Here is a 26,764-nt window from a genome sequence, read left to right on the forward strand (position 1 = left end):
CATGGTAGAGGGATTTGTATCTCAAAACCCCCTGATAGTGGTTTTTTAAATCTCAAAACCCCCTGGTAGGGGGATTTAAACTCAAAACTGCCTCGGCTGTGCTATGGTAAGTGATGATTTAGTATTAAAATCTCACCTAAAATAAACAAAATGAAAGCAAAATTCAGTCACTTAATTCCGTCCCCCCCCCTCCCCTGCGGGGGGGATTTCATTTCGGGGGGGGTTTGAACCCCAAGAACCCCCCCCTGGCTACGCCCATGCCTACATTACATTCACAGCTGTTACCTGAAAATAAACATATGGATATACTGCTAGATGTGTATGTTGACATACAAGGACAATTTGTGTGGAAATAATCTTTGATGGGTGAGGAATATCTTGTTACATACAGCTGTTTACATGATTTTGTCTGAATTAGTTGATATAGATTATCATGTCTCTTACAGAAAATATGTTAAAGAATATGGCTAATTAATGTTTATTTTTTAAGGAATTGAGATAAAGTGCTGTTTTAACAAATTCCATCCTTCAATGTGAATTCTGATTTGAGAAGCTGTTGTAATTTCTGACGCCAGAAAGTGGGGGAAAAAAAAGATACTATCTCTTGTTAGATCGACATGCAAAATTGATAAATTATGTTTTCTAATGGTAACATTATAACAAGCAAGTAATAATTTTACAGCTTTCAGTACAGGGGAAATAACTTTGAAAACACATACACGTTCATTGAAAATGTTATTGTCTCCCATTTTTGAAGAAATACAAATGTATTGTAAAACTGTTTACTTGCTTAGTGACAAATTATAAAAAGAAGAGAGATACAGAGAAAGAGAGACAGAAAGAGAATATTTAAAAGCGTTAATTCATAAGTAGCTCTTATCCAGTGGCGCACAATTTGTTTCTTCATGGGGGGGGGGGAGTAGAGACGGAGCAGTTAAGCCTTCATTGTGAGTAGCATCTTGCGATTATACAAAACATATTATTGGCCGCATCTTCGCTCTAACCTAGTGCAGTATAAGAATCTCTCTCTCTCTCTCTCAATCTATCTTTCTAATCCAGAAGAACAGGCTGTTCTAGCTCAGTTTAGAACATTTCCCAATTGGCGTGTACTTTGAGTGTTTCAGAGAGATTTTGTTACTCCCGAGACCAAGACGAATGTCAATGACTTTTCAACCGGGAAGGTTCTTACTGGAACCAAGTCTACAAGTAGTCTTAGGGTCTTGGTCATTCAAATGATTGAACCATGTTATACCTTCCTCATTCTCCAACACAAGATCTCTAACAAAGCCTACGACAGCACTAACACACGGACATAAAGAGAACTAACAGTTGACAAAAGCTATATATATATAGTAGACTTTTTTTACGTTTGTTCTAAAATACAGAAATATTCTATTTCCCCTACATCTGGGCACAAAGACGAGGTGTTGTTAATATTCAAAGTTGTAGATTGTTACTGAGTTTGTAAAGCTGTGTCCTGTTGAAGTTTAGGATTTCCTAACGTTATAACTGGCACTGATCCTGTGCGAAGGGAAAGACTATGACGGTTCGTAAATACTTGAATGGTCTCATCAAAGACTTTATCAGACATTAGATTTTCGTATTTACTGCCACTTAGTCGTGATTGTAAGTCATAAAGTTACACGTCTTACACGTCTTCACAGATTCGCACACGCTAAGCCTGTATTGAACTAACTTCACACAATTTAGGTGTGACCTATTTGAAAACCAGTTAAATTAAAAACCTATACTTATACCAGGTAGATAACAGATTTCTTTCTACATTTCTTTTATGTTTGTAGAGAGTCAGCAAACTTTCAGGGCAGTGAGTTCAAACCCACAATTAATGTATTCCAAGAAAACTCTATTTTTAAGTCTTACTCCCATAGATCTATTGATAAGGCTGCGTTTTTAGAGATCAATGACATTCTCTACCATTGATTAGAACAAGTACATGTGTTCTTGTAACGTTTCAATAAGGCTGTGACAATTATTTTAGTAGGAAATTCTGGTACTATACAAGTGAAAGTAAATGTTTACAATTAGTTATGCATCTATTAAGTAAGTTGAATAGAGTTTAAGTAATGAAAAGACGACATTACTGTCAATGGCAGACATTTCATAGGAGTATGAACTTTATAAGAACAATAAATATCTTCAACATTCAGAAAAATGATAAGACTCTTTGTTTTTTTAATTGATGAAACTTTTTTTTTCAAATGCCATTTCAATGCAGAAACTGATTTTACATTTATTTCAATTCTGGGATGGCTACTTCTTGTTTAACGTCTGCGGCTAAGTCTCAAGACTATAAAACATTGATCCAACTCGTACAGAGCGGCGCAGACGTGAACATCAAGGACAAAGAAGGGAATACATCTCTTTACATAATCTTAGTTCTTCTGAAAAATACAGCCATCAATGTACCAGCGGTCAAAACCTTATTAGAGAACGGTGCTACATTTGAAGAGTTCTCAAACAAGGATATAAGTGAATTCTTTATTAAATTACCTACCACAAATGAGTGTGACCTTTTTGAACTATCTCTTCATCAATGGAAGCAAAGAAAACTTTCTCCAGACGATGTGTACATACATCGCACTACTTTCACAGAGGGTAAGAGGGAGACAACTCAAGTCACTTTATTCAAATACTGCCTGTTAAAAAACAAGAGTTATGCAAGAGAATGTGTAGAGACAAACTTCCTGACCAAGACCGACACACTGTTCATTTTGGAAGAAAACGCTTCAAGAAAGATCTGCTCAAAAAGAAGTTTTTTGTATTCATTGCAAACATTAACCAGATGTGAACTATTCTTAATCTCTAGGCCTAAATTTCCGAGCAAGAAGGTAGATGTATTGACCTTGCCACAAGTATTACAGGATTCATTATCGATAGATTTTTTAATACGTAGATTCGAGCAACTAATTACACCATAAAATGTGTACCAACTTTCCAGACGACTGGATTCGTCACGCATGACCTGTGGACACGTGTTCTTACGACCTTTTTGGCAATCAGGTGAGAGGTGCTTATCTGATCTGACTATCAGTTTGTTTATTTTGACCTATGACGTAACGGATGCATCACATGTTTTCCGGTCAAATCCCTAGCGGCATATAAGTGTTCAGTTGCTGCATTTTCTGTAGAACCTTGAGTAGCGTCCATTCACAGATTCTATTTATTGTTCTCCAGTATTCCTTATTTGATTTATTTGGACTCCGCATGATTGCCCTAAGACTCCGACTGGTTCCTACTATTCCTGTTAGCACACCTTAATGCCGTACACATTCCTGTTCCTGTTTCTATTCCTGCTAATGACTCCAGCTACATCAGCGCTTGTTACAGCACCAGGAACAATAACAAACACTTAGTATACAATGGGAGTTTATTTTTAGCTTCTGCAGTCTTACCTTTTCATCGTTCGAGTTGAGCGACGTCCCCGCTACATTCCCCACCCTTCACGAGGGCAGCGACTGGACCATTCAAATCTCACTTGGGAGTTTTCCAAGCTGACTCCTACCAACGCTGATAGCCTAACGGACTTAAACTGTTTACAGCACTAAGGCTGAGAATAAGCATCTAATAGGAGAACTAATCACAGGAACATTTAGAGTTAAGTTTTAAAAACAATAAGGCAGTCATACCATATGTTCTATGATGATTCGAACTTTACACATATCTTATACATGGGCGTAGCCAGTTTTTTTTTTCGTGGTTTGGGGGGGGGGTATATACATGTGTGTGTGTGTATGTGATTTGTGTGTGCGTGAGTGCGTGCGTCTGTGTGTGTACGTAATTAATCTTTATTACATTCTGACCCTTCAATCTTTCGGAAGACGTTTATTGTACCCTAGAATAGGTTCTTCCTGGACTTCGTGAATAAATTGTAGACTCCTCGCAATTAACAGCAAAGAAGTCTGGAGTATTTTATTAGATTTTGTTTTTGTATTTGAAGATTATGGTTCAGTGTTTTATTTATAGTTGCTACCATGGGCGTAGCCACGATTTTGTTTCCGGGGATGTTTTTATGCGTGTGTGTGTGTGTGTCCGCAAGAGAGTATGTGTATGTGTACACACACACGTAATTAATCTTTATTACATTCTGACATTCATTCTTTAGGTACTTTAGGTTCATTCTTTAGGTTCTTCCTGGAGTTAATGGAAAAATTGTAAACTACCTGCTCTTGCCAGCAAGCACTATTTCCCGTATTGAAAGCCTACAAAATACATATTCTGAGTTATCTACAGTGCATTATCCTGCTATTAAAAAGTTTTATTTAAAAAACCTTATGTGCTATTCTTACTGACTTAAATCCTCCCGCGCCGTTCAGCGCATTTGGCGGCAAGATGCTTGCACAAAAGTCTGTCATTAGCTATGCCTGAAGCCTGTTCCCACCTGATCTGAGGATCTCAATGAAAGTGTGGCATCAAGTTGTTCTAGGATGTCCCTGTTTACGCTTTCCTCGTAATGGCCTCATGTCAACACAACTCTAATTATGCGTAATTAATTTTGTCGGAGAACATGTCAAGCAAACCTCAGGGGACGCTCTGTCACAACCTTACTAAGGGTCGACTCCCAGTTCTGCATGGGGTTTCCTTGATTGAGACCCGATCTCTATAACTGACTCCTAAAATCCGAATTAGCCATCTTTGTTGAGCCACATTTCGTCTTTTTTACATTTCTGCAGATGATGGAGCCCATAGACTTGTAAACATGGCTAAGATCTTGGAATTAGTTGACTGTAGTTAGTCTTAGATTTTATAGCGAAAAGGAACGTTTTATCGTCAAAATCATCTGTTGGGGGGTTTTAAAATTTTTTTAAAATTCAAAACCCCTAGCTACGCTCAAAGAATTTGGTGACTCAAAACCATCAGGAGGGGGGTTTAAACTTTTAAAAAAAGCCTTCTGGAGGAGGGGGTTTAAACTTAAAACCCCGTATGCTTTAGCTTCCAACCCCGCTGAAAGGGGGGGATGATTAAACTCAAAACCACTTTGGCTATGCTCATAGACTTTTGAGTGTGTAATTTGCTGTTTTATATTGAAGAGGTATTTTTTAGCTTAATGCCGGTGAAAAGGGGTTTAAACTCAAAATTAAGCTCATAGAATTTGGTGACTCAAAACCATCAGGAGGGGTTTTAAACTTTAAAAAAGCCTTCTGGAGGAGGGGGGGTTAAACTCAACCCTCCCCCTTGACTTTAGCTTCCAACCCCGCTGAAGGGGGGTTTAAACTCAAAACCACTTTGGCTACGCTCATATATTTTCGAATGATTAATTTGCTTTTAATTTTATTGTAGAGGTATTTTTTAGATTCAAATTTCGCTGAAGAGGCTTTTAAACTCAAAACCCCTTTGGCTACGCTCATAATATTTTGAGTGCGTAGTTTGTTACTTTTTTATATTGAAGAGGTATTTTTTTTAGCGCTAAACACCACTGAAAGGGGGTTTAAACCCAAAAACCCTTTGGCTACACTCATATAATTTTTTGAGTGTGTAGTTTTCTTTTTTATACTGAAGAGCTGGTTTTAAGCTCTAAACCCAGCTGGAGGGTAGTTTTAAACACAAAAAAAACCCTCTTGCCTACGCTCACAGAATCTGGTGACTGATATATGTATAGTCTTATATTGAAGAGAAGGGTAATTCGTAAATTTCGGAGGGGTTTTAAAATCAAAGGCTTCATTAGCTATGCTCTTGGAATTTGGGGATTGTCGTTTGCATTCTTTTTGTTTTGTTTTGTTTTATAGAAGAGGAGGATTTGACAGCAAAAACCCATGGTAGGGGGTTTTAAACTCAAAATCCACTTGGCTGCGCTGGGGCAAGTGATGCAGTAGTATATTACAATTTCACCTAAAATAAACAGAATCCATGCAAAAAATCAGTCACTAATTTCCGTCATTTTGGGGTAGGGGGGTGAACCCCTATCCCCCTTGGCTACACCCATGTCTTCATATATATATATATATATATATATTTATGTTACTTTAGGTTAATCATTTTCTCTTTTACATTTGTTGCATTAATTATTTTTAAAATAAAGCATTTCCTTTTTTTTTCCATTGTATGCTGCCTGTGTGTTTTGTTTCTAAACCTATAGGAACACAATCGAGTCGAAAACCATGTCCGCTTAGTAAGGCTTTGATATGACTAGACATCTGTAATTGTCTAGTAGAGTTGTGCTCCGCACTTGGAACCAACAAAAGAGAAGGAGAGCTCCATTCCACCGGCCTAAAATGGGGTCGAGTTCCTCCTTCTCGACATTCTGTCGGATGAGGGGGGGGGGTGAGAATCTGGGTTAAACCTTGATTTTGATTTCTTCCAATGGAAACGGATACTGCGGACTCCGGACTAGAGACGTGCGGGACACGCCATTTATATAACGGCTTCTTGAGGGATGGCGCCTGGACGTTGACAGATCGCTGCGGGAGCCCTTTTACATCCCTGCACAGTGCAATGAGGATGCTCTCGCAACCTCTTTGGCACTCCCTCAGGAGCCTTGTTTCGCTTGTCTTTGGCCTAGTCGTCCCCTGTCACCAGTGCGCCACTATTAGGCAGAGCAGCAAGCCCGGGTATGACTAGACAACAAACGTCTCTAACATTTTGTGAATATATTCTCACAGACGAGTTTCAAGCATATGTTAACATAAGAAAGATAACCAATATGGTGTATAATTTCCATAACAATCAACACGAGTTAACTTTGTGCTTACTAGTATTCGTTTTGGAATTGATTCATGTCTTGCCTGCGCCAATGAATCATTGTGCAAAGTTTATATTTCATCTGCAAAATAGGTGTTAGAGAACTAACGTGTCCACACTGTGACCAGACAGACAGACAGAGTTGATATAAGCTTTGTAAAAAGATTAAAAATTCCTCACAAAATGAAGTTGATGTATTAAACTGCTTAAAAATAACCGAGATGTTATATCGCTAGCGAATCCAGAACTTTTTAAAGGGGGGGGGGAAGTTGTCACATACTCGTTTGAGACTCACTGTGACATGAAGTGACTTTGTAATCATTTGACTATTTTGTGCTATTTTCAAGAGGAAAGTTATAGGTCTGTAACTGACCACGAAGTGAAAACCGCAGCTATTTTTTGGCCTCAGGGAAGTAAGGGCTTGACTTGACTTAATCCTGTGCACTCCCAGGGGAGCGTAGGGCCGCAACCACACCTCTCCACCGAAATCGGTTCTGAGCAGCTTTCTTCATCTGCTCCCATGTCATTCCAGTACCCTCAGCTTCACTGATGACTGACCTCTTCCATGTTTGCTTGGGTCTGCCCACTTTTCTCTTTCCTTGTGGGTTCCAGTCAAGTGCCTGCCTTGCAACATTGGTAGCTGGTTTTCGCAGGGTTTGTCATATCCAGCTCCATTTTCGTTTTGTGATGTCTTGGGCTATGGGCTTTTGTCTAGTTCTCTCCCACAAATCAATAGTAGTTATCTTTTCTGGCCACCTAATTCCTAATATCCGGCGTAGGTATCTGTTAACAAAGTTCTGGAGCTTTTCCATATTTGTTTTAGTAACTCTCCAAATTTCTGAACCGTATAGAAGGACAGACTTAACGTTTGTATTATAGATTCGTATCTTGTTGTGTAGAGATAATGCCTTAGAGGGCCAGATAGTTTGAAGAGTTGAAAAGGCAAACCTAGCTTTATTGATCCGAATTAGTATATCATCATCAGCTCCGCCGTCTTTACCAACTCTACTTCCCAGACAAGTGAAGTGGTCCATATCAAGGATGTTCTCTCCCTGTAGCATGATTGGGTTCTCTTGTCTGTTGTTGATCCTCATAACTTCAGTTTTCTTTTTGTTGATTAAAAGTCCAGTCTTTTTCGCTATTTCTGAGAGTCTGGTGAGTTTAGTCTGAACATTTTGTTGTGTATGGGAAAGGAGGCAAATGTCAACGGCGAAATCCAGGTCCTCTAAATGTTGTGTTAGTGTCCATTGTATGTCGCTTTTATTATCTAAAACTGTCTGTCTCATGACCCAATCAATCACCAGCAAAAATATCAAGGGCGAAAGCATACATCCCTGTCTTACTCCTGTTTTTACTTAAAAAGGGTTGGTCAGCTTACCCTTGTGTATTACTTGGCATGATGAGTCATCATATATAACTGTTTAATGATATTGGTGACTTTTGTTAGAATTCCGTAGTGATTCATCAGTCTCTAGATTACGTCTCTGTCAATACTGTCGAAAGCTTTCTCAAACAACAAAGGTCATATACAGAGGAGATTGCCACTCGATAGATTGTTCTATGATAATACGTAGTGTAGCAATGTGGTCAGTGCATGATTTTTCTTTACGTAATCCAGCCTTTTCTGGTCTTAGTCTTTTGTCTATGGTATCTTTTAGGCGTTCCAATATTATCCTAGTTAAGAACTTGCTGAGGGTTGACAGTAACATGATTCCTCGCCAGTTGTTGCATTGAGTTACGTCACCTTTTTTGGGTAATTTAATTAGGTAGCCCAGTTTCCAGATTTTATGGACATTTTCTTGCTCCCAAATTTTGCATAGCAGTGGATGCAGCATTTCAGCTGATATTTTGGGGTCTGCTTTTAAAGCCTCTACTGGTATACCATCTTGGCCTGGCGCTTTTCCCTTTTTTTTTGCATTCTTGATGGCCTTGATGATCTCCCCTTTAGTAGGAAGACCCGTGTTAACATCTATTTCTTCTGTTGTTGGGAGAATGTTCGGAATCATTCTGTCCAACATCACTGGTGATGATATTTCCTTGTTTGTCTTTCACTGGCTTGTTGGTGTTGGTATTTCTTCCTGCTAAGGTTCTTGTTATTTCGTACAACCTTTTCATGTCCTTTTGTTCTGCTGCCTTTTCTGCATCGACTGTCATTTCATGAAGGAAGCATTTTTTGTCATCTCTTGCATTCTTTCTTATAGACTTGTTTACTGCACCATACTGGGTTCTAAGATTAGCTTTTTGTTTTTCATTCTGGCATTGGTTTATCTTTTCTTTTAGCTCCTTCCGTTCCTAGATTTTGGCCCACGTCTCCGCAGACAGCCATTGCTTGTGTTGTTTCGTTTTCCTGCCTAGGACGTCTGTACATGTGCTTTTCCATATCTCTTGGAGAGTGAGGCAGTGCTGCTCAAAGGTTTCATCTGTCACTAGTCCAGCAAGTACTTCAAATTTATTTTTAACCTCACAATTAAAGAGTACCTTTTTTTTTAATCGCTCTTTAAGTACTGAGTGTTGAATTTGTAGTGTGGTCTGTCTGAAAAATCCTTAAAGGATTTAAGTTTGAACCTCACTGTTGCTATTAGCAGATGATGATCAGAAGCTACATCTGCTCCTCGTCTCACCCTAACATCAAGGAGACTTCTCCATTTCCGAGGTATGGCAAAATTGTCAATTTGGTTTTCCGTTTTACTATCAGGCGAGGTCCATGTTGTCTAGTGTATAGTTTTGTGTGGAAAGATGGTTCCTCCTAAGAAAAGATCATTGAATGCGCAGAAGTCAGCTAATAAGTCCCCATTTTCATTGCTTGTGCCTGCACCATGTTTACCCATCTAGAGCTCCTTTCCAGCATTGTTTGTACCTACTTTAGCGTTCATGTCACCCATAATAAGCTTGATATCATTTTTAGTGTTTTTTCTAGTACTGATTGTAGAGCGTTATAAAATTCTTTTTTCTCTTCTTCTGGTGCTGCATTTGTTGGTGCATAGCACTGGATGATGGTTGTTTTCCTTCCTTCCCCTTGCATTAAATCTGGCTGACATTAATAATACTCGTTTGAGACTCACTGTGACATGAAGTGACTTTGTAATCATTTGACTATCTTGTGCTATTTTCACGGGGAAAGTTATAGGTCTGTAACTGACCACGAGGTGAAAACCGCAGCTATTTTTTGGCCTCATGATAGTAAGGGGGTACTTGTAATTCTTTTCTGTGGTATGCACTTTGAGAAAGTTTATTTTGTTCTAAACATGGAAATGTACGTATATCTTAGGATATTGATGTGTACATTTGTGGCTAGATTGGACAGGATATATTTGCCTTCTAAAACTTGTCGTCTGCTGCACCTGCCTTTATTCATTATATTCAATGTGATAACGCATATATATATATATATATATATATATATATATATATATATATATATATATATATATATATATATATATATATATATATATATATATATATATATATATATATATATATTGTGATGGATGTTTATCCTGTACTGAAGGCAACTGTAGATGTTTGTTAGATTTCAATCAATTACTCAGCAAGCATTTGGGTTTCATGTTCGGGTGTATTCAATGTAGTTGAACAGCAGCACAAAGATAACACACATTGAATTTAACTTGTGAAAAGATGTGGTCAACTTTGACGAACAATGAATAATAAGTTTAATCCACTAAAAGGCCACACTCAGAGTCTCTGTCAAATAAAAAACGTCTTTATCCAAGAGAATCCTATTGCTAACTGATTTTCCAGTCTCTAACCCAAAATATTCCAAAAGTCACTAGACCCGTTCAATATACGTCTTCTATGGTGCGTCGCTAAATAACTAATACTATAAACTAAGTGCCTAACAATATATATATATATATATGTTGGAAAGAGCGCGAAGAGAGAAAGAGAATGAGAGAGAGAGAGACAAGAGACAAGAGAACGCGAAGAGAGAGAGAGAGAGAGACAAGAGAGCGCGAAGAGAGAAAGAGAAAGAGAGACAAGAGACAAGAGAGCGCGAAGAGAGAGAGAGAGAAGGAACGAGAAGTCGAGCCGGCTCTAAAATTTCATTACAACAGATACAATAATTCAGAATGGTCAGTCCATAAAATTTCATTACAACAGCTACAATAATTCAGAATGGTCAGTCCATAAAATTTCATTACAACAGATACAATAATTCAGAATAGTCAGTCCATAAAATTTCATGACAACAGCTACAATAATTCAGAATGGTCAGTCCATAAAATTCAAGATAAAGTCTGGAAACAGATAAATGGTCTTAACAGTTGTGTAATGTTAGTTGTTAAATAATTTTTAAAATTCTAATTAATAATAAACTTAGATCTAGATTGACGCCATAAACGTTTAGACTGTCATTAGTGGCGTCACTAGGCAGGTGCGAAGGGGTACGTTCCACACCGGGTTGCACCACCCAGGGGCGGGGGGTGACTGGTCACTTCATCCCCGGTCACTTCATGCTCCAGTCAATTCATCCCCAATTAAATATTTATCTTTTTGTGCTGTTATGTCTTTGACTTTAAGCCCTCATTTCATCTAATATATAAATATGATTTTGATATTTTTTGACATGTTTGTGACAGGTGGTGAAATGTGATGTGTGTTTGGCGCGTTTTATGTCTAGGGGATGATTATATTTAAAGCTATCACACCCCAACCCGTCAGCATATAAATCGGAAGCAGGCACGCAACGTGACAAGCAATGAAAGAAAGATACTAAGTTAAAATGAAGAATATTTATTTACATAAATATTTACAGATAATAATAAAAAGGGGGAGGGTTTGCATCTATCTCTAGTGAATACTATGTTTAATCATCACTCTTGCACCTAATAAAAGAGTATGTCACTTTGTCCTCTGACTTAGCTGATTTTCCTGTTGATGTCGCAGCTGGCTGTGTCCTGGCTTGAGGTTCTGCAGCTGGAGGTGGCGCTCTAGCGGATAGAGGGACGCCGGTGATTCAGTTCTCGTGGAGTCTCAATCCAAAGTTCTGATATCTGTAGTGGGCACAGTAGGGAGGGTGGCCGGCTACCATGGGCACAAGGTTACTGCGGGCAGAGCTGATCTGCCGTGGGCAGCGTAGTTGACAGGATATGTCCAGTGAGTTGCAGAGGGTTGGCGTAGCTATGACGTCTCACACAGATCTGGGTCTATAGGGACGTCGCACCTAACAAGTTGACAGTTGGGCTGTCGAATAGGAGGGCAAGGCCGATAGTGCCAAGTAGTAGAGTTGAGTAGATCCACGTAGGCAGTAGATGATACTCAATAGCAAGTGGACAGGAGTGCTCCAAACAAATGGGCAAGTAAATAGTTGAGTAGGGTCGAGTGGACACTAAACAGCAACTAGCAAATAAATAGGCAGACACCTGAGGGAGGCACCAGGTATTCCTCTAGGAAAAAGAATAAATGAAGCAGTCCAGACTCGATAGCTCAGCTCGAATGAGAAATGAAAGAGAGTCTGGCCTGATTTAATTTACTTTATATAAGCCTGGAAAAGGCGGGCGGAAACAGGAAATGTCCTAGGCTAAGAATTATCTTACACGACAACAGTCGCACCTTGGAAGGTCAATGGGCGTGTTTTGACTCGAGTAATCTCCAAGATCAAAGAGAGACGCGGGAAAAAAAGGGGGGGGGGTCAGACAGACATCCGGCGGGTAAGACAAAAGAGATTGTGTGTTTACCTTTCCCCGATCAAGGGCAGATAAATGAAAGGACGCGCCTTAGCTATCTCCAAGGTGGTCAACTAAGTCTAGCTTGGAGGGGAAAAGGTGGTGCGGGTGAAGAATTTAGGGGAAGGATGGGGAAATAATTAAAATAAAATAAATAAATAATGAAAAATAATAATTAATGCTGTGATAAATTTGAGTGACTCTGACAGCGAGTTTTTGACTTGTCACACTAGGATCCTTCTGTAGCATCTCAATTCCATTGCTAGGATCCTCCTCTCTAGCTCTATAGCGCTACTATTGGATGTGGGGGATGTAATATTATAATACTATTAGCGCACGACGTAATGATCAAACGTCAAGGTGTGGTGGAAGCAGTGAAAATCTTTTGAGAGATAGAAGTGTGATTACAATAATTATGACGGTGCCGCTGATAACTTATCATCAAAGGAAAAGGTGTGGTGAAAGTACGACCATGTTTCACTTTCTTTTATTTTTCAATCGCTCTCTCTTGAAATTGGACGCGTCATTTTTAGCCTTGAAATAAGTTTTTTTAACTATTTTTGTTCTAATATCGGCTGATTTCACCTATCCTCAGCATATCATGTCGCCTATATAAGTTTTAATTCCATTTAAGAGAATAACAAATATTGTTCAATATAATATGAGTCGATGGATCGTCTTCTGTACTTACAATCAATAGCCAATCTATCTTACTGATGTAGATGAACACAAAAACACTTGTTTACATTACTCTATATTTATACCTGTTAAATTTGTATAGCTTTTAATGGCAAGTTTTATTCTTATCTAATGTACGTTACAGTTTTTGCCATTTAAATAAAAAAATGATTGTATTAAATATTCCTCATTTCACGATTTTTACAATGACTATTTGTTGGATAAAATGATCAGAGGATAAAAATAACAGGGGTTTAAATGACCAGGGGATGAAATGACCAGGGGATGAAATGACTGGGGGATGAAAGACCGGGGGATGAAACGACTGGGGATGAAGTGGCCGAGGATGAAATGACCGGGGATCAAGTGATATTGGATGAAGTGACCGGGATCCATCTTCATATATTCATTTAGCGTACACTTAATTTTTAAAAATATATAATTATTACACTTAATAACATGTTACATTGTAATAAAGAAAAACTAAAAGGATTTATTCTCTTAACAAAATTAGATAAATTCCCCGAAAGGGGAAAGACGCTATTAGTTTTATGTGGTCTGTCTGTCCGTCTGTCCTTCCGTCCCGTTTAGATCTTAGAAACTAGAAGAGTTCTGATTCAACGGCTACTTTTTTTCTTTTCCGAAAGTAAACTGTCTAATTTTTTAAATTATATATGCAAGCATATTTTTCAAAAAATTACACCACTCTTCAATGAAAAACTTCAGGAAAAGTAAGTCTTATTTAAAAGTTCACAAGCTTCTTCTTTAATAATCAAGCTTCATTCATAGATTTGCGCATTGGTACAAAAAAAAAAGCATTTGAGGTCACGATTTAAAAAAGTATCAATGGATCATTATAAAATAAATTTTCCATTTATTAACTAATTCATTAATAGAATACTGATTCAAATGTTGTTTTTAAAAAGAATTTTAATACGAACTTCGTTTCAATTGTAAGTTTAAAAAAAAAATTATTCCGCGCAGTTTTCACATATCGTAATTAGGCTATACACTTGACAACAATATAAATTACAATAAATAGAGGCCAGACAGTTCTAGATTTAGATTTTATTGTAGTAAACAATTTGAACAAAATTTACACTTATAATCAATTAAGAAAATTGTTTATTTTCTAACAACTTATGGGTGCAGATTTATTTATTTTGTAAGCAGTAGTATTACATCAAAAAGAGAATCTGATGCGAACAGCATAAGTGCACTATAACCCATTAGTAGGCATATAAATCCTGATCATAATATTGATCTAGATCTAGCAGATCTAGATTCTATTTATTTCTAGATGTAGTCTAGTTTCTAGTCTAGATTAGGCTATAGATTTACTTCTGGATCTTTATCTAGAGTCGATTTAGTATAGATCTCAACATAGTATAGGATGGCTGCCTGGTCGCGCGGTTCGTGTTCAAACCCCGTAAGCGCACATCCCTCGTCGTCCCGTTGGAGGTTTGGACTAGGATGTAAACTATCTTCAACTGTGAAGAAACATACGAAACATGTTAAACCTTTTTACAAACATTTTAGACCTAGTCTAGATTCCAGATCAAGATCTAGATTTTAGATTGAGATCTAGATAGATCTAAATCTTCAAGAGTCTAGATTCAGATCTAAACTAGATCGATATCATATCTAGGACTAGTTAAGAAATCTAGATCTTGTCTAGATGTTGATTCTATTAAACGAAATTGTTGGGAAGAAATAGGTATCTGGAGCAGTGGCGTCATTGGGGTGGGCGGCAAGGGTGCGGTCCGCACGGGTCTACACCATTTTGGGGGTGACAACCAAGTTGGAAAAATTATAACTTGGCAAAAGTAGAAACATTGAAAAAGATAATAATAAAATCTTGAGATATATCTTGGAACAGTGGCGTCACTAGGGTGTGGGTGAGGGGTGCTGTCCGCACCAGTCGACCCCATTTTGGGGGTGACAACCAAGTTTGAAAAATAATACTTGGCAAAAGTAGACACATTGAATGATAATCCGTCCTCCGTAGTCCAGCGAACATCCAAAACATGTAAAGCAGAAATTATTTTTTTTTACAGAGGTAAAGGAATCTTTGAAAAATTATTACTTTTGACAATCAAAATTAAATATCGTCTTGAATATTCCTTGCGAATAGGTGGATCTGACAAGGATCCGACTCCGACTGGGGCCGCCTTTGAGTTTGTTTGATAACACAAACTCTCCTTGTAATCTTTTTTTTTTGTTATAGTAATTAATCAATGAGCTAATATGAACCCAGTCAAATGTCTTTCTTAGGCCAGAAATTCTCTCAATCTTGTTTTTTTTTTGTTATAGTAATTAATCAATGACATAATATGAAGCCAGTCAAATGTCTCTCTTAGGCCAAAAATTCAGAAATTCGTTATTTTGTGACAAAAAAAAAAATAAAAGCGCCGCAGCGTCAGTCCTTTCCTCCAGATGGTTTTGAGTTTAAAATCCCCCTGCAGAGCGTTTTGAGGTGGAAAACCTCTATCTTCAATATTACTCTAAAGCAAACTACAGTTACCAAATTCTATGATCGTAGCTAAATGGGGTTTTGAATTTAAAAAACAACAACAAAGTCCTGAGATTTTTAGTTTAAATCCTCCAACAGATGATTTTGACGATAAAACTTCTCTTTTCGATATAAAATCTAAAGCAAACTACAGTCACCTAATTCCAAGAGCGTATCCAAGAGAGGTTACACATTTCTACCAGTGGCGGGGCTCCATTAATAAAGTGCAGTGAATAGTCATCTGCCGAAATTGAAAAACACTAAATTTGGCTCAACAAAGATGGCTAAGACAGATTTAAGGAGTCAGTTATTGAGATCGGATCTAAATCAAAGAAATCCTTTGCCGAACTGGGAGTCGACCCCTTAGTAAGATTGTGACAGAGAGTCGCATAAGTTTGCGGGACATGTTCTCCGACAAAATAAATAATAAGAGTTTTGATGACATTTTAGCACAATTTGGCGCCACACTTTCATGGTAAGAGGCTTCAGAAATTACTAGTGACAGATTTTTGTGGAAACAGCTTGACGGCAACTGCGCCGAAATGCGCGACAGGGTCTCAGTCAGTAAAAATAGCACATAAATTTTTGAAATAAGACTTTTTAATAGCAGGAAAATGCACTGTAGATACCATTTTGTTAGCATTCTATGCCAGAAATAGTGCTTGGCGGTGGGCCTCCGCCCCGCGCTAGGGTGAGCTCCTAGAGCTCCCCCAGAGCCCCTTGCTGGCAATGGCGGGGAGTCAACAATTTTTCCACTAACTACAGGAAGAACCTATTCTAGGGCACAATAAACGTCTTCCGAAAGAATGAAGGGTCAGAATGTAATAAAGATTATGAACACACACACACATACATATATACAAATATTTTTTTTCGCGAGGGGGGAGGGGGGCGGGGGGGGGGAGAAAAAAAATGCCCCCCCGCCCCCCCCCCCCGGAAAAATCCTGGCTACGCCCATGATAACAGTATTGACTCCTTCTTTATTAGACTTAGCTTGGCTTGTGACTTTTTCTTTTAAGTTTGAATGAATAGTGCACTCTAATTTTCATTATTTTTTTAAAAGCCTTCTGAAACCCAAAGTTAGAGCCTTCATTAGTTTCCCCTTTTAGTTACCAAAGCTGACTAAGGTGGAGCGATAAAGCAAAATGCCTAGAAAAAAAAAACAGAGGAGAAAGGTTGAGAAGCACTCTGTATTAGCCTAGAATTTTTCTCACACATAAAATACAACCCGTCCACCTCTTCTTAAAATGTATTAATTAATTAATTTTTTAACCTGCAACTTCTTACTAGTAGGAATGATGCTATGTAAAAGAAAGAAAAAAAAGTGAGTTTCTAAAGTTCAGAAACACTGATAAAAAGTTTCACCAAGAAATGACGAATGGGGCCGCAAACATTTTTTGGTGTAAATTCTAAAACATTTTAGATGGTAATCAAAGTTTGAATAAGGTTAACATGTTAAACAGAAAGAAACAACATTTTCTGTAAAGTCTTATTTAATAAACTTACATTTTTATATAAGTAGTAGCCAAGCATAAAATGTCATAATCAATCAAAATTAAAATAGAATAGATACTCATTTCACATTTGTGTAACAATATTGGGAAATGTTTGGAGACTATTGTTGGGGGGGGGGGGTGACACCCTGAGCCTACAGCACCGGGTGACACCGATCCTAGTGACGCCACTGGATGTCATTACAGCACGTTTAAAAATTAATCACTTTTATATGCTAACAATGAAAGCAAATGTTTTGGAAAAATTAATATTTTACTAAATACATGTGCTAATTCTAAATGAAGTCATAGGTATCCATCAAATGTCTGTGACTATGATAAAGACATATCTCACCGACCTCCTTTATTTAAAAATAAATTCTTGTACAATGAATTAAAAAATCAAAACAAAATTGACTATCAAAGAAAAAAAAGCAGCCTTTGCAACAGAAAGGTTGAGAGATCTAAAATTTCATAATATCGGATTTTCAATATCTTTATAGTTTTTTCAGGACAGACCTACAGCCAGACAGACAACAAAAAAACTAATAGCGGCTTTTCCCCTTTTGGGGGCAACTAATAATAACTCATATGAACTATAGTTGAGGGGATGACACTTCACAGATAGTCTCAATTTGACATAACGTTAGTTTTGTGTTAGTATTTTAGAATTCTACGATCAGGTAAACAATATTTGAACATTATTCAACAATATGATATTTCAATATAGTACACAATCATTTTTTTCCCTTACAAATATTACGTGAATATTAATTTACATTAACTTTATATTGCTTCTCTATTGCTCGCATTGTTTTTTTATTTATTAAGAAATTGAAAGTGAAACTTGTTGAATTAAAATTAGACAACAAATAGTTATTTCATGATATATAAATACTACTTCTTTTATTGTCTTGAGTGTTTTATACACACACAAAATTAATAATTTTAACCTTAAACATAGGAAATGATTATTAACAGTAAATTGAAACCACATTTTAACCGGCATATATCTGGAAATAACCCACATCATGATCATTTTGACTGATAGTGCGCTTACATTAATAAGGAATAAGAATTCAATTATTGTCATTTCAGATTACTATCTAAGTCTGTACAATAGAATAATTTGTATTAAAGAAATTTAGATACATATTCTATATTCTTTATATATATAATTTTTTTTTAATAATTTTTTTTCCATCTCCGGTATGTTTCAACAAAATATAAAGTAAAACTAAAAGTAAATATAGATTTTTAAAAGTAATATATATATATATATATATATTAAATATAACATTCTACATTTCTCGCAAACATAATATTGGAAAAACCCGAAGATTTTTTTTTTTTATGCTAGAAATATGTCGTGAAACTGTGTTCTGGTTCTTTCCTAGAGCTGTACACACCAGTTGGGTCTTCATGGAATTCCATTGAACTAGATAGAATGTTAATCGAAACTATTGGCCCCAAGATTGACTGCATCCTACAGAATATAATAATATACTAGCTTTAATTTTACCCGGTTTTGCTCGGGTTTTTCTTTCTACAAATAGCATGCATTCAACATTGTAAGAAGTAAAATACATTTCAAACATCAAACATAAAAAAATGAACAATAGAAACGAAAAATATTTCGACATTTTCCACATGCGATAAATATCTTGGGAATTAGAAGAAAACAATCTAAACATATTAATAATAGCGCCATTCGTCATAGTTTTACATTCAAGCATTCGCTTTACTTTGTTAGACATTTAGTTAGTATTTTTAGATTGTATCAAGACGTACCATAATTGACGGACTTGAAACGCGATAGTGACGTTAGTACTTAGTTTGGTTAGAGGCTACCTAGAGACAGAAAATCAGTTGGTGATAGGATTTCATAAGTGTAGGACGTATTTATTGACAGAGACATCGACTGTGGCCTTTTGTTGAATTAAATCTTCATATGAATTGTTCAATGGTTTTTGGACTCAGTTTCTATACTTGTTACTCGTGAGTTTCGTCTGTCCTGTTGGTTAGTCGCATTGAAATACACCCGCACAAGGAACCCAGATATGTCCAGAGTAATTGTGTCGAAGTCAGAAAAAACATCAAATAAATACAAGACGTATAAGCATCAACACAACGTATAGGTCTAACAGAATTATTGTGTATAATTTTCTCTAATTAACTATATCACTAACTATTGAAGTGATACGCAAATCGAGATCTGTGGGCCGCGGGTAATATATGTAGCTTAAGGTTCCTGAAAGGTTCCACTTCAGCATAGCTACTGTAACAATAACAATATAGATGCAAATATTAACATCACCTACTACTGAAACACATACACAGTTACATCACATACAAACACCCTGAAATTGGGATTCAAGGATTTTGAAAATCTGTTTTAGCCCTAATGTAAACGAGACCAGCTTGTCTAGATCTTATGTTACAAGGTCTTTTGTTGAATTCTATGTTACTCGCAAAACTTAACTAACACCCTTCCCCCCCAAAAAAAAGTTTTTTCACGATGTTTTTCAAACACTTTTTAGTACCTCAGTTTTCAGTGATATAAATGTCAAAAAGAGTCACACATGATTGCATCACATATGAACTTCAATGCCGTGACCAGTAGTATGCCCTTTGGCGACAAAATTGGGCATTTAGAAATTTGTTAAGGAAAAAAACTTAAAACATCAAGCAAATTATTTTTAGTGTGGTCATGCGGCCCGTGATAAAAGTGTGGGGAATTCATTTCGTCCGCGTGTTGAAGAACTTTGGCCATCTTTGCCAAAACGAATTCTTGACATTTTCCCTCGCTACATTTTAGTATCTCGTACCTCCGCCATCCGTGACCAAACAAGTTCGACACTTATTGACGTGTTTTGTACAACTTTGGAAATACAATCAACCATAAATATGGATTTCTTCTTGGATTGTGGGGCGATGAATAAATCTCAGATTGTTACTATAGAGTAAGTGTAATGGCGAGCTATTGTTTAATGGTTGGTTACTTTTATATTTTTCAAAATTTGTATAATCAAGCTACTTGGCCACTTTCGCAATTACCAAACAAATGTTATTGAAGGGCTGCTTTTAAAGACAAACTTGAGTAAGAATTTTCATGTAAAAATATATATTGCAATGACACGCATTATCCAGGCTCTCTGCAAACTGCACCAAATGACACAACCAATTCAAAGAAATTGACAACTTAGGGCTTCAAAGTAACGTAACACTTTAATGTCCAATAAATCAACAGCCAATACTGTACCATTGACAACAATGTAACACTGACTGTACAAAAGCTTGACTGTAGATAACACTTCTGCCTTATAAAAAAATGTAGCTCTGAATCAAGCTCCACCGGCTCTTCGTCTCTACCTCGAGAGGTACTTGATTCTCAGTTCCAGACCGAATTCACACTGAACTGGTTCTTGACTTTGAACTCGGCTCGTAATTGTAAAGTTGTAAGATAACGTGAAGAGTCTTGATTCGGACACCTTCGCTCTTATATAGGGGACTTAAAAACGTTTTTACAACCTTACGGAAAGTCACTCATCTTTTCTAGTTGATCACATGACTGTTTCTGACGTGAATGCCTAATATTCTGTCCTAATAATCTCTTTAGTTGTTTCTTGAAACATCGCCAGTTATCGCTGTTGACCGTCGCCACCCGTCACCACTAGGCTGGTCACACACTACTGCCCCTATCAGCACCACCACCAAAGTTCTAACATTATACATATGTATGCAGCTTATTAATTATTAAATACTTTATTTCAGTTTACTAATAAGAAAAAACAACAACATATTTAGGAGCTACAGCTAAATCTAACAATGGCAGGTATATGTTATAGCTTTTAAGACTGTTTACACAAATTTTAATGTCTGATTTAATTATTTCAAAAATTTAAAATATAAAAAGTCCTAGGGTCTAACATTTGTTGTGTTTCTCTCAGAGGCGGCCCCAGAAAGTTATTCAAATGATGTTTCCGACACTGGTAATAAATTACTTTAATTAAATCAATATTGATATTTTTAACTACACTTCTTTTGCATTTCTCACCACCATAATTGAGACATTTAGAATTATACTTTTATTAATATCTTAATTATTTTAAAGATTATTTTTAAGAGTAGTAATCTTTACGGGTAGCATCAACGCATCAAATAATCATATACGGAAATAGTTGGTGTCTGAACAAATATAGCCATTACATTTTTTTCAAGGACAGCACGCACGACATGAATTGCTATAAAAATAATAGGTTCTTCGATCTTGTATTTCTATTGGGACCTCAATGCTAAAAAGATACTTTATAGTAACCATACCCCTGCGTGGGCGTATATAAACAATGAAAGGAGGGTAAAGCAGGTCAAATTATATAAGAGTATTGGAGACTAATAGATACAAATAATGTTTTTTAAAATTAAATACAAATATCCTTTTTTAAAAAAGATAATTCCTCTTTTTATGAAGCTGATCTCTTTTTGTAAGAGCAACAGTTTTGATAATAGGGCGAATTTTAACTTAATCGGAAGTTCAATAGGTTTCTTTTGCCATAAAGGTCACCGGCATATAAATATAGATCTAAATCTATCTCGATCTCTTTAAATAATCAAAAGCGATAATTTTTTAAAATTTGATCGTGATTTTGTACATAGTAAAAAAGGAAAAAAATGCAATGAATCTTAATTTTGACTAATTATCCTAAACAGACCAGGCCCCGCGAAATCCGTTTCGCATAAAATCCCGCAAATGTTAAGGCCGGCCCCTGAGAAGATAAATAAACACGCGGCAAAAGACGGCAAAAATATGCAGTTCGCAATTGGGTTTCGTAGTCATGTGAAACACTGCTTTCATCCTTAATCTTTAGACTTAAATATAATACAATTGATTGTTAGTAGTTTATGATAGATAGATAGATAGATAGATAGATAGATAGATAGATAGATAGATAGATAGATAGATAGATAAATAGATAGATAGAGGGAGAGAGAGATAGAGAGATAGATAGATAGATAGATAGATAGATAGATAGACAGATAGACATATAGAGATATAAATATAGATATCGATATATAATTCTCTTCAAGGCTTAACAGTTTGTGCACCAAGAAGTAAAGAAAAGATCAGTCTTTTATTTCTACAACTCTGATTAGAGTTCCCCTACGTAACTTTAGTGGTGACAAAATAAAGAGGGGGGGGGGAAACAAGTAGTATTCAGCCGTCACTAAATAGCATTGCCGGACATAACCATTGTGGGGCCCTTTGCGAAATGGATTTCGCCTGGCCAGGTTTGGTTAGGGACACGAATAGTAAGTGAAAGTTAATAGTTTGTAGTAGAAAATAAATTCGTCTTTGCATTTTTATCATTCTTTACTACATACAGAATTATTTTAAGAACCTTGCATGTAGCGAATTCAAACAGTATATCATACAAAGTATGTTTCCTACATAAAATCATGCTCAATAGCAAGAATTACCAAACGTTTCAATCTATCTACGAGAGATGTTCACCTCAAGTAATTCTTCGTTAGTTTGAGATGCGAGACGCTTATTTCACTAGATTCCACATTTACGAGTATTGCATAATGCCGTTTTTTTTATCGCGCGTAGGATTGGTGTTTTCCACATTGAATGGCACCCCAAAATAACAATTTTGTCTATATATTTCAGGAGATTCTTATTGTTTTCAAGACATTTTAATAATTTCTTGAGATTTCCAGGACTTTTTCGTATATTTTGCAATTTCAGGATATTTCCAGGAGCTCCTTGTAAATTGGGAAATCTGTTATAAGTTATAAATAGTTTAATTTAATAATTACACATAGGATTATTGTGGGGCCTATATAATTTCGGGGCCCACTGCGGTTGCATAGGTTGCAGTGATCTAAGCTGGCCCTGCTAAATTACTACGCCGCCGGTCGACTAGAATATCTATATCATCTATCTTCATAGGTCTGCTTTGTATTTATTTATGTAGGTCATCAAGATAAACATTGGGATGATAACAACTTTGATGGAGAGACTGATGAGACAATGTACAGTAACACACTATATGGTAGGTCATAAACATCAGGGTCTATTTCTTTTTTATATCAACTGACCTACAAGTGAAGAATTAAATCCTGTTGTTTTTTTCAATTGGTCAATGTACATACGTATCATTTTCAGCAGCCACTAAAGGAGGTAAATCCGCTATTAATTTTGTTTAATATCTTCTTACCTCATTATCTCTCTTAGTCACGTAGAGATAAAAATGCTGAAAAGTTTTTTTTTTGTTATATTCTCATTCTATATATTAGAGGCTTGGTATGAATGCAGTAGTACAAATACTTACAGAAGTGTAAATTATAATAAATACGTTTTCTATTTAAAAATAGTAAAAACATAAATTTAATATCAACATAATAAGCATTTCGTACATTTGTAGCATGTATGCAGAGTGATCGCTGGATATCACATAATACACGGTTCTTCTCTCTTGGCCACGCTGTAGTTGTCGCTAGGTTTGGCTATAACGGCTACGCTTTTGTCTTCTGAAAGAGAACTTTGATGCATTCTTTTAAAGTCAAATCTGTGTCTTTTTCAAAATCGAAAACATATAAGACAGGCCAAAATTGATGGATAGACCTAGCCTAGCGTTCTCTGGACGGCTGCTGATGGAAGCAGCATAGCTCCAACTCCTTACTACTGAGATAATAGTAGCAGATTAACCAAATCATTTACCACGAAGTGTTTATGAATAAAGAAATAGATTAGAAATGTCCAGGAACAAACAAATATCATTAGAACAATTAAGTGAAAAATTGTGTAATATTTTAAAGATTTTTCTTTCATTCAGTGGTTTTATTTCAACAAAATATATTAAAATACATGATAATAAAATTTAAAAAAATTGTTGTAAGCCCTATATTTTAAATTGTAACAACAAGGAAACTCTAAAAGTTCTTCATTCTACAGAAGAAACGGACCTTCTACAAATAGTCGACAAAATGGAAACAAAATTACAAAGTTTAAGTAAACGAGTAATTTTTCTGCAACAAAAACTTACAGATCAAATGAGGCTGGAGAATCTTATACAAAAATGTCAAGAAGAAAGATCTGATTTAGCCAGTGAGATAGAGGAATGGGGCAATTACTTAAAAAGAGAAATCAATAAATTGGCAAAAAAGAAAACAAATCATGAAGCAAAGGTAAAGTTGATGAATTGGGTACTGCATGAAATACAGTGGCATAGCTAGGAATCTGCCATAGTTTGGGGGCCCTGAGGCTTGACCTCTTTTAGGGTCCCTTGCATTTTGACATTCGACATCAGGACATGAGATAATATTTGAAATTCAATGTAAAAACAATTTCAAACACTTAAATGGCGGCCCTTTGTCAATATTATAAACATCTCATCATCCTCCCCAACATAGCTACGCCACTGATGCAATATATAGCCTTTTATTCACCTCCTACGTCACCATTACTGGACTACTTTGTACGTTTATCAATGGACCCTGATATTACACCTTTGATAGCGCTGACCTACTTCGAAACATCTTTCTAGTCAAATTTCTCCTGAACCTTATGTCTAGACACCCTTAATGTTAATGGAGATCAGCCTTCTTGCTATACATTTATCTTATTCGTAGCTTTCCTCAAATTTTAAGCTCAAAAAATTTAGTAAAAACATTATTTACGAATAATTAATTATCTATATATATTTTTAAAAGCGGGAAAAAAAAGTTTATTTTGCTGAACATTATTTTTAAGATAAAAATTGCTCTTAAAAATAATTTCAACATTGCTTACATATTGTTTAAACAAATCTGATTGGTTTATTTTGTTTCACGTTTAGTAGTAAGGCGTGGTGGCTGAGCGCTTTTCTTCCGAACTTGGCGAAGATTGAGATTTTTAATTTCGAGATTTTTGGGCAACTCTGATTCCACCCAGCTCTAATGAGAACCTGACTCTAGTTGGGGAAAAGTAAAGGCGGTTGGTCATTGTGCTGGCTACATGACATCCTCTTTAACCGTGAGCCATAGAAACAGATGACCTTTACATTATCATCATCTGAAAGGGGGAAACTTTCAATTAGTGGGATTGAACTATTTAGTTTCATGCTTCAAGTACTGTGATAGGTTTATTTTATAAAGTTTTATAGTTATTTATAAAGTTCATTTCTTTAGATTTCTTACTTTTCGCTATTAAACAAAGGTCTAGGGTTAGAATGTTAGGAATATGATTTTAAAAGTCAAGTTGTATGTTAGATATAATAGGTCAATGTCTTTAAAAAAAAATTCCATTTTATTTTACTTTTCTTTGTTTGTTATTAGATTAAAGAACTTGAAAGGAGCATTGATCTGATCAAACATTATACAGGTTTTATTTGCTTAGTTTGTTTTGCAAACCTCCTCTTGGCTATCCTCATAGTATTTGGTGACTGTTGTATGCTTTAGTCTTATATTGAAGAGGGGGTTTATCATAAAAAAAAAAGATTCAGATGGGGTTTTAAACTCAAAATCCCCCTTGGCTATGCTAATAAAATTTGGTGACTGTCATTTGTATTATTTTTTTTTATAGAGGAGGGGTGTTTAACTTCAAAACACAAAGCCTATTTGATGCGCTGGGACAAGTGATGGTTTAACATTAAAATCTTACCCAAAATAAACAAAATCAAAGCAAAAGATCAGTCATAAAATTCAACCCCCCGCCGGCGGGGGGGGGGGGATTTCAATTCGGAAGACGGGGTTGAACCCCAAGAACCGTTCTTGGCTACTCCAATTATTGATAGATAAATATAACCTATTTGTTAAGATTACCATTTTTATTTTTATTAAAGACATACAAAGTATGTCTATACGTATAGGCATATGAAGCAAATAGTTAGAGACATTCACTCCGTCAAATTAAATAGAGTTTCCAGCTGATGTAATAGTTCAGCATTAAGTTTTGTCAAATGAAGAAAGTCGTCCACGATCAAATATATAGGTTCTAAATAGTTAAGCACTCTTCCTTTTTAAAAAGTTAATATTAACTCACCCTGTTAGTCTGTCTGGTCAAAAGTTTGTACATGTTATTTCTCTCATACACATTTTTGGATCAAGTTCAAACTTTGCACAAATATCCATTGGCAGACCGATTAGTCAATTAATTACTGGTAAATAATTATTTTGTTTTATACAGACAGTGGAAATTAATCCTTTGCAACTAAATATGTAGTTTTCCGTAAACATTTGATAAACTGAACAAGTCATTTCTCCCATAACCATTCTCCAATTAAATTGAAACTTTTAACAATCATGTATTGTACCCAACAAAACATAAATCAATTTAAAAAAAACTAACACAATAGTCAATTATTTTTATGCGATTAATTACTTCATTGGACATTGATAAAGGAAATTAGATTCTACATTTTTTAAAGATATAGCTGCAAGTACAATTAAATAAGCATGTCATTACAAAAAAAATATATAATTATCAATGAGTGGAAAAACTAACATATTAGTTGCGAATAGTATTATTAGTAAAATTATATAATATAAACAAAAGTATTTAGATCCAGCATTTCGAAATCTCTGGAGAAGCTGAAAAAAAAAAGCATTAATATAATTAATCTTTGTGGAGCTGATTTAGTTTAAAAAGACAGACACTCATTTATTGGTTTTTAGTAGCCTAATCGTCTAGCTCTCACTTGATGTATTTCTTAAAG

The 26,764-nt window shown here is 36.0% G+C and overlaps 1 protein-coding gene across 5 annotated transcripts; it reads left to right on the top strand.

Moving 5' to 3' along the window:
* The first annotated feature begins 1,942 nt into the window (after positions 1 to 1,942).
* Positions 1,943 to 25,610, top strand: LOC106065548 (uncharacterized). Of its 5 annotated transcripts, none has more exons than XM_056045743.1 (6): positions 1,943 to 3,021; positions 20,841 to 20,901; positions 21,017 to 21,058; positions 23,045 to 23,122; positions 24,025 to 24,257; positions 25,386 to 25,610. In XM_056045743.1, the coding sequence occupies exons 2-6, from the start codon at positions 20,895 to 20,897 to the stop codon at positions 25,506 to 25,508; spliced, it is 483 nt and encodes a 160-aa protein (XP_055901718.1). In that variant the 5' UTR covers positions 1,943 to 3,021; positions 20,841 to 20,894; the 3' UTR covers positions 25,509 to 25,610. The 5 variants fall into 5 exon arrangements, with proteins under 5 accessions (XP_055901718.1, XP_055901720.1, XP_055901719.1 ...); XM_056045744.1 differs by lacking the exon at positions 1,943 to 3,021 and adding an exon at positions 3,029 to 3,615; XM_056045742.1 differs by lacking the exon at positions 1,943 to 3,021 and adding an exon at positions 16,638 to 17,749.
* The last annotated feature ends 1,154 nt before the right edge of the window (positions 25,611 to 26,764 follow it).

Source organism: Biomphalaria glabrata, chromosome 11, assembly GCF_947242115.1.
Source record: "Biomphalaria glabrata chromosome 11, xgBioGlab47.1, whole genome shotgun sequence".
Classification (NCBI taxonomy): Eukaryota; Metazoa; Mollusca; class Gastropoda; family Planorbidae; genus Biomphalaria; species Biomphalaria glabrata.

What these genes read in the sequence shown, in the direction of transcription:
- LOC106065548 (XM_056045743.1), top strand. An exon ending in GTACAGTAACACACTATATG is followed by an intron (nt 23,123 to 24,024) that starts GTAGGTCATAAA and finishes TTCATTCTACAG; the next exon opens with AAGAAACGGACCTTCTACAA. An exon ending in AAACAAATCATGAAGCAAAG is followed by an intron (nt 24,258 to 25,385) that starts GTAAAGTTGATG and finishes GTTTGTTATTAG; the next exon opens with ATTAAAGAACTTGAAAGGAG.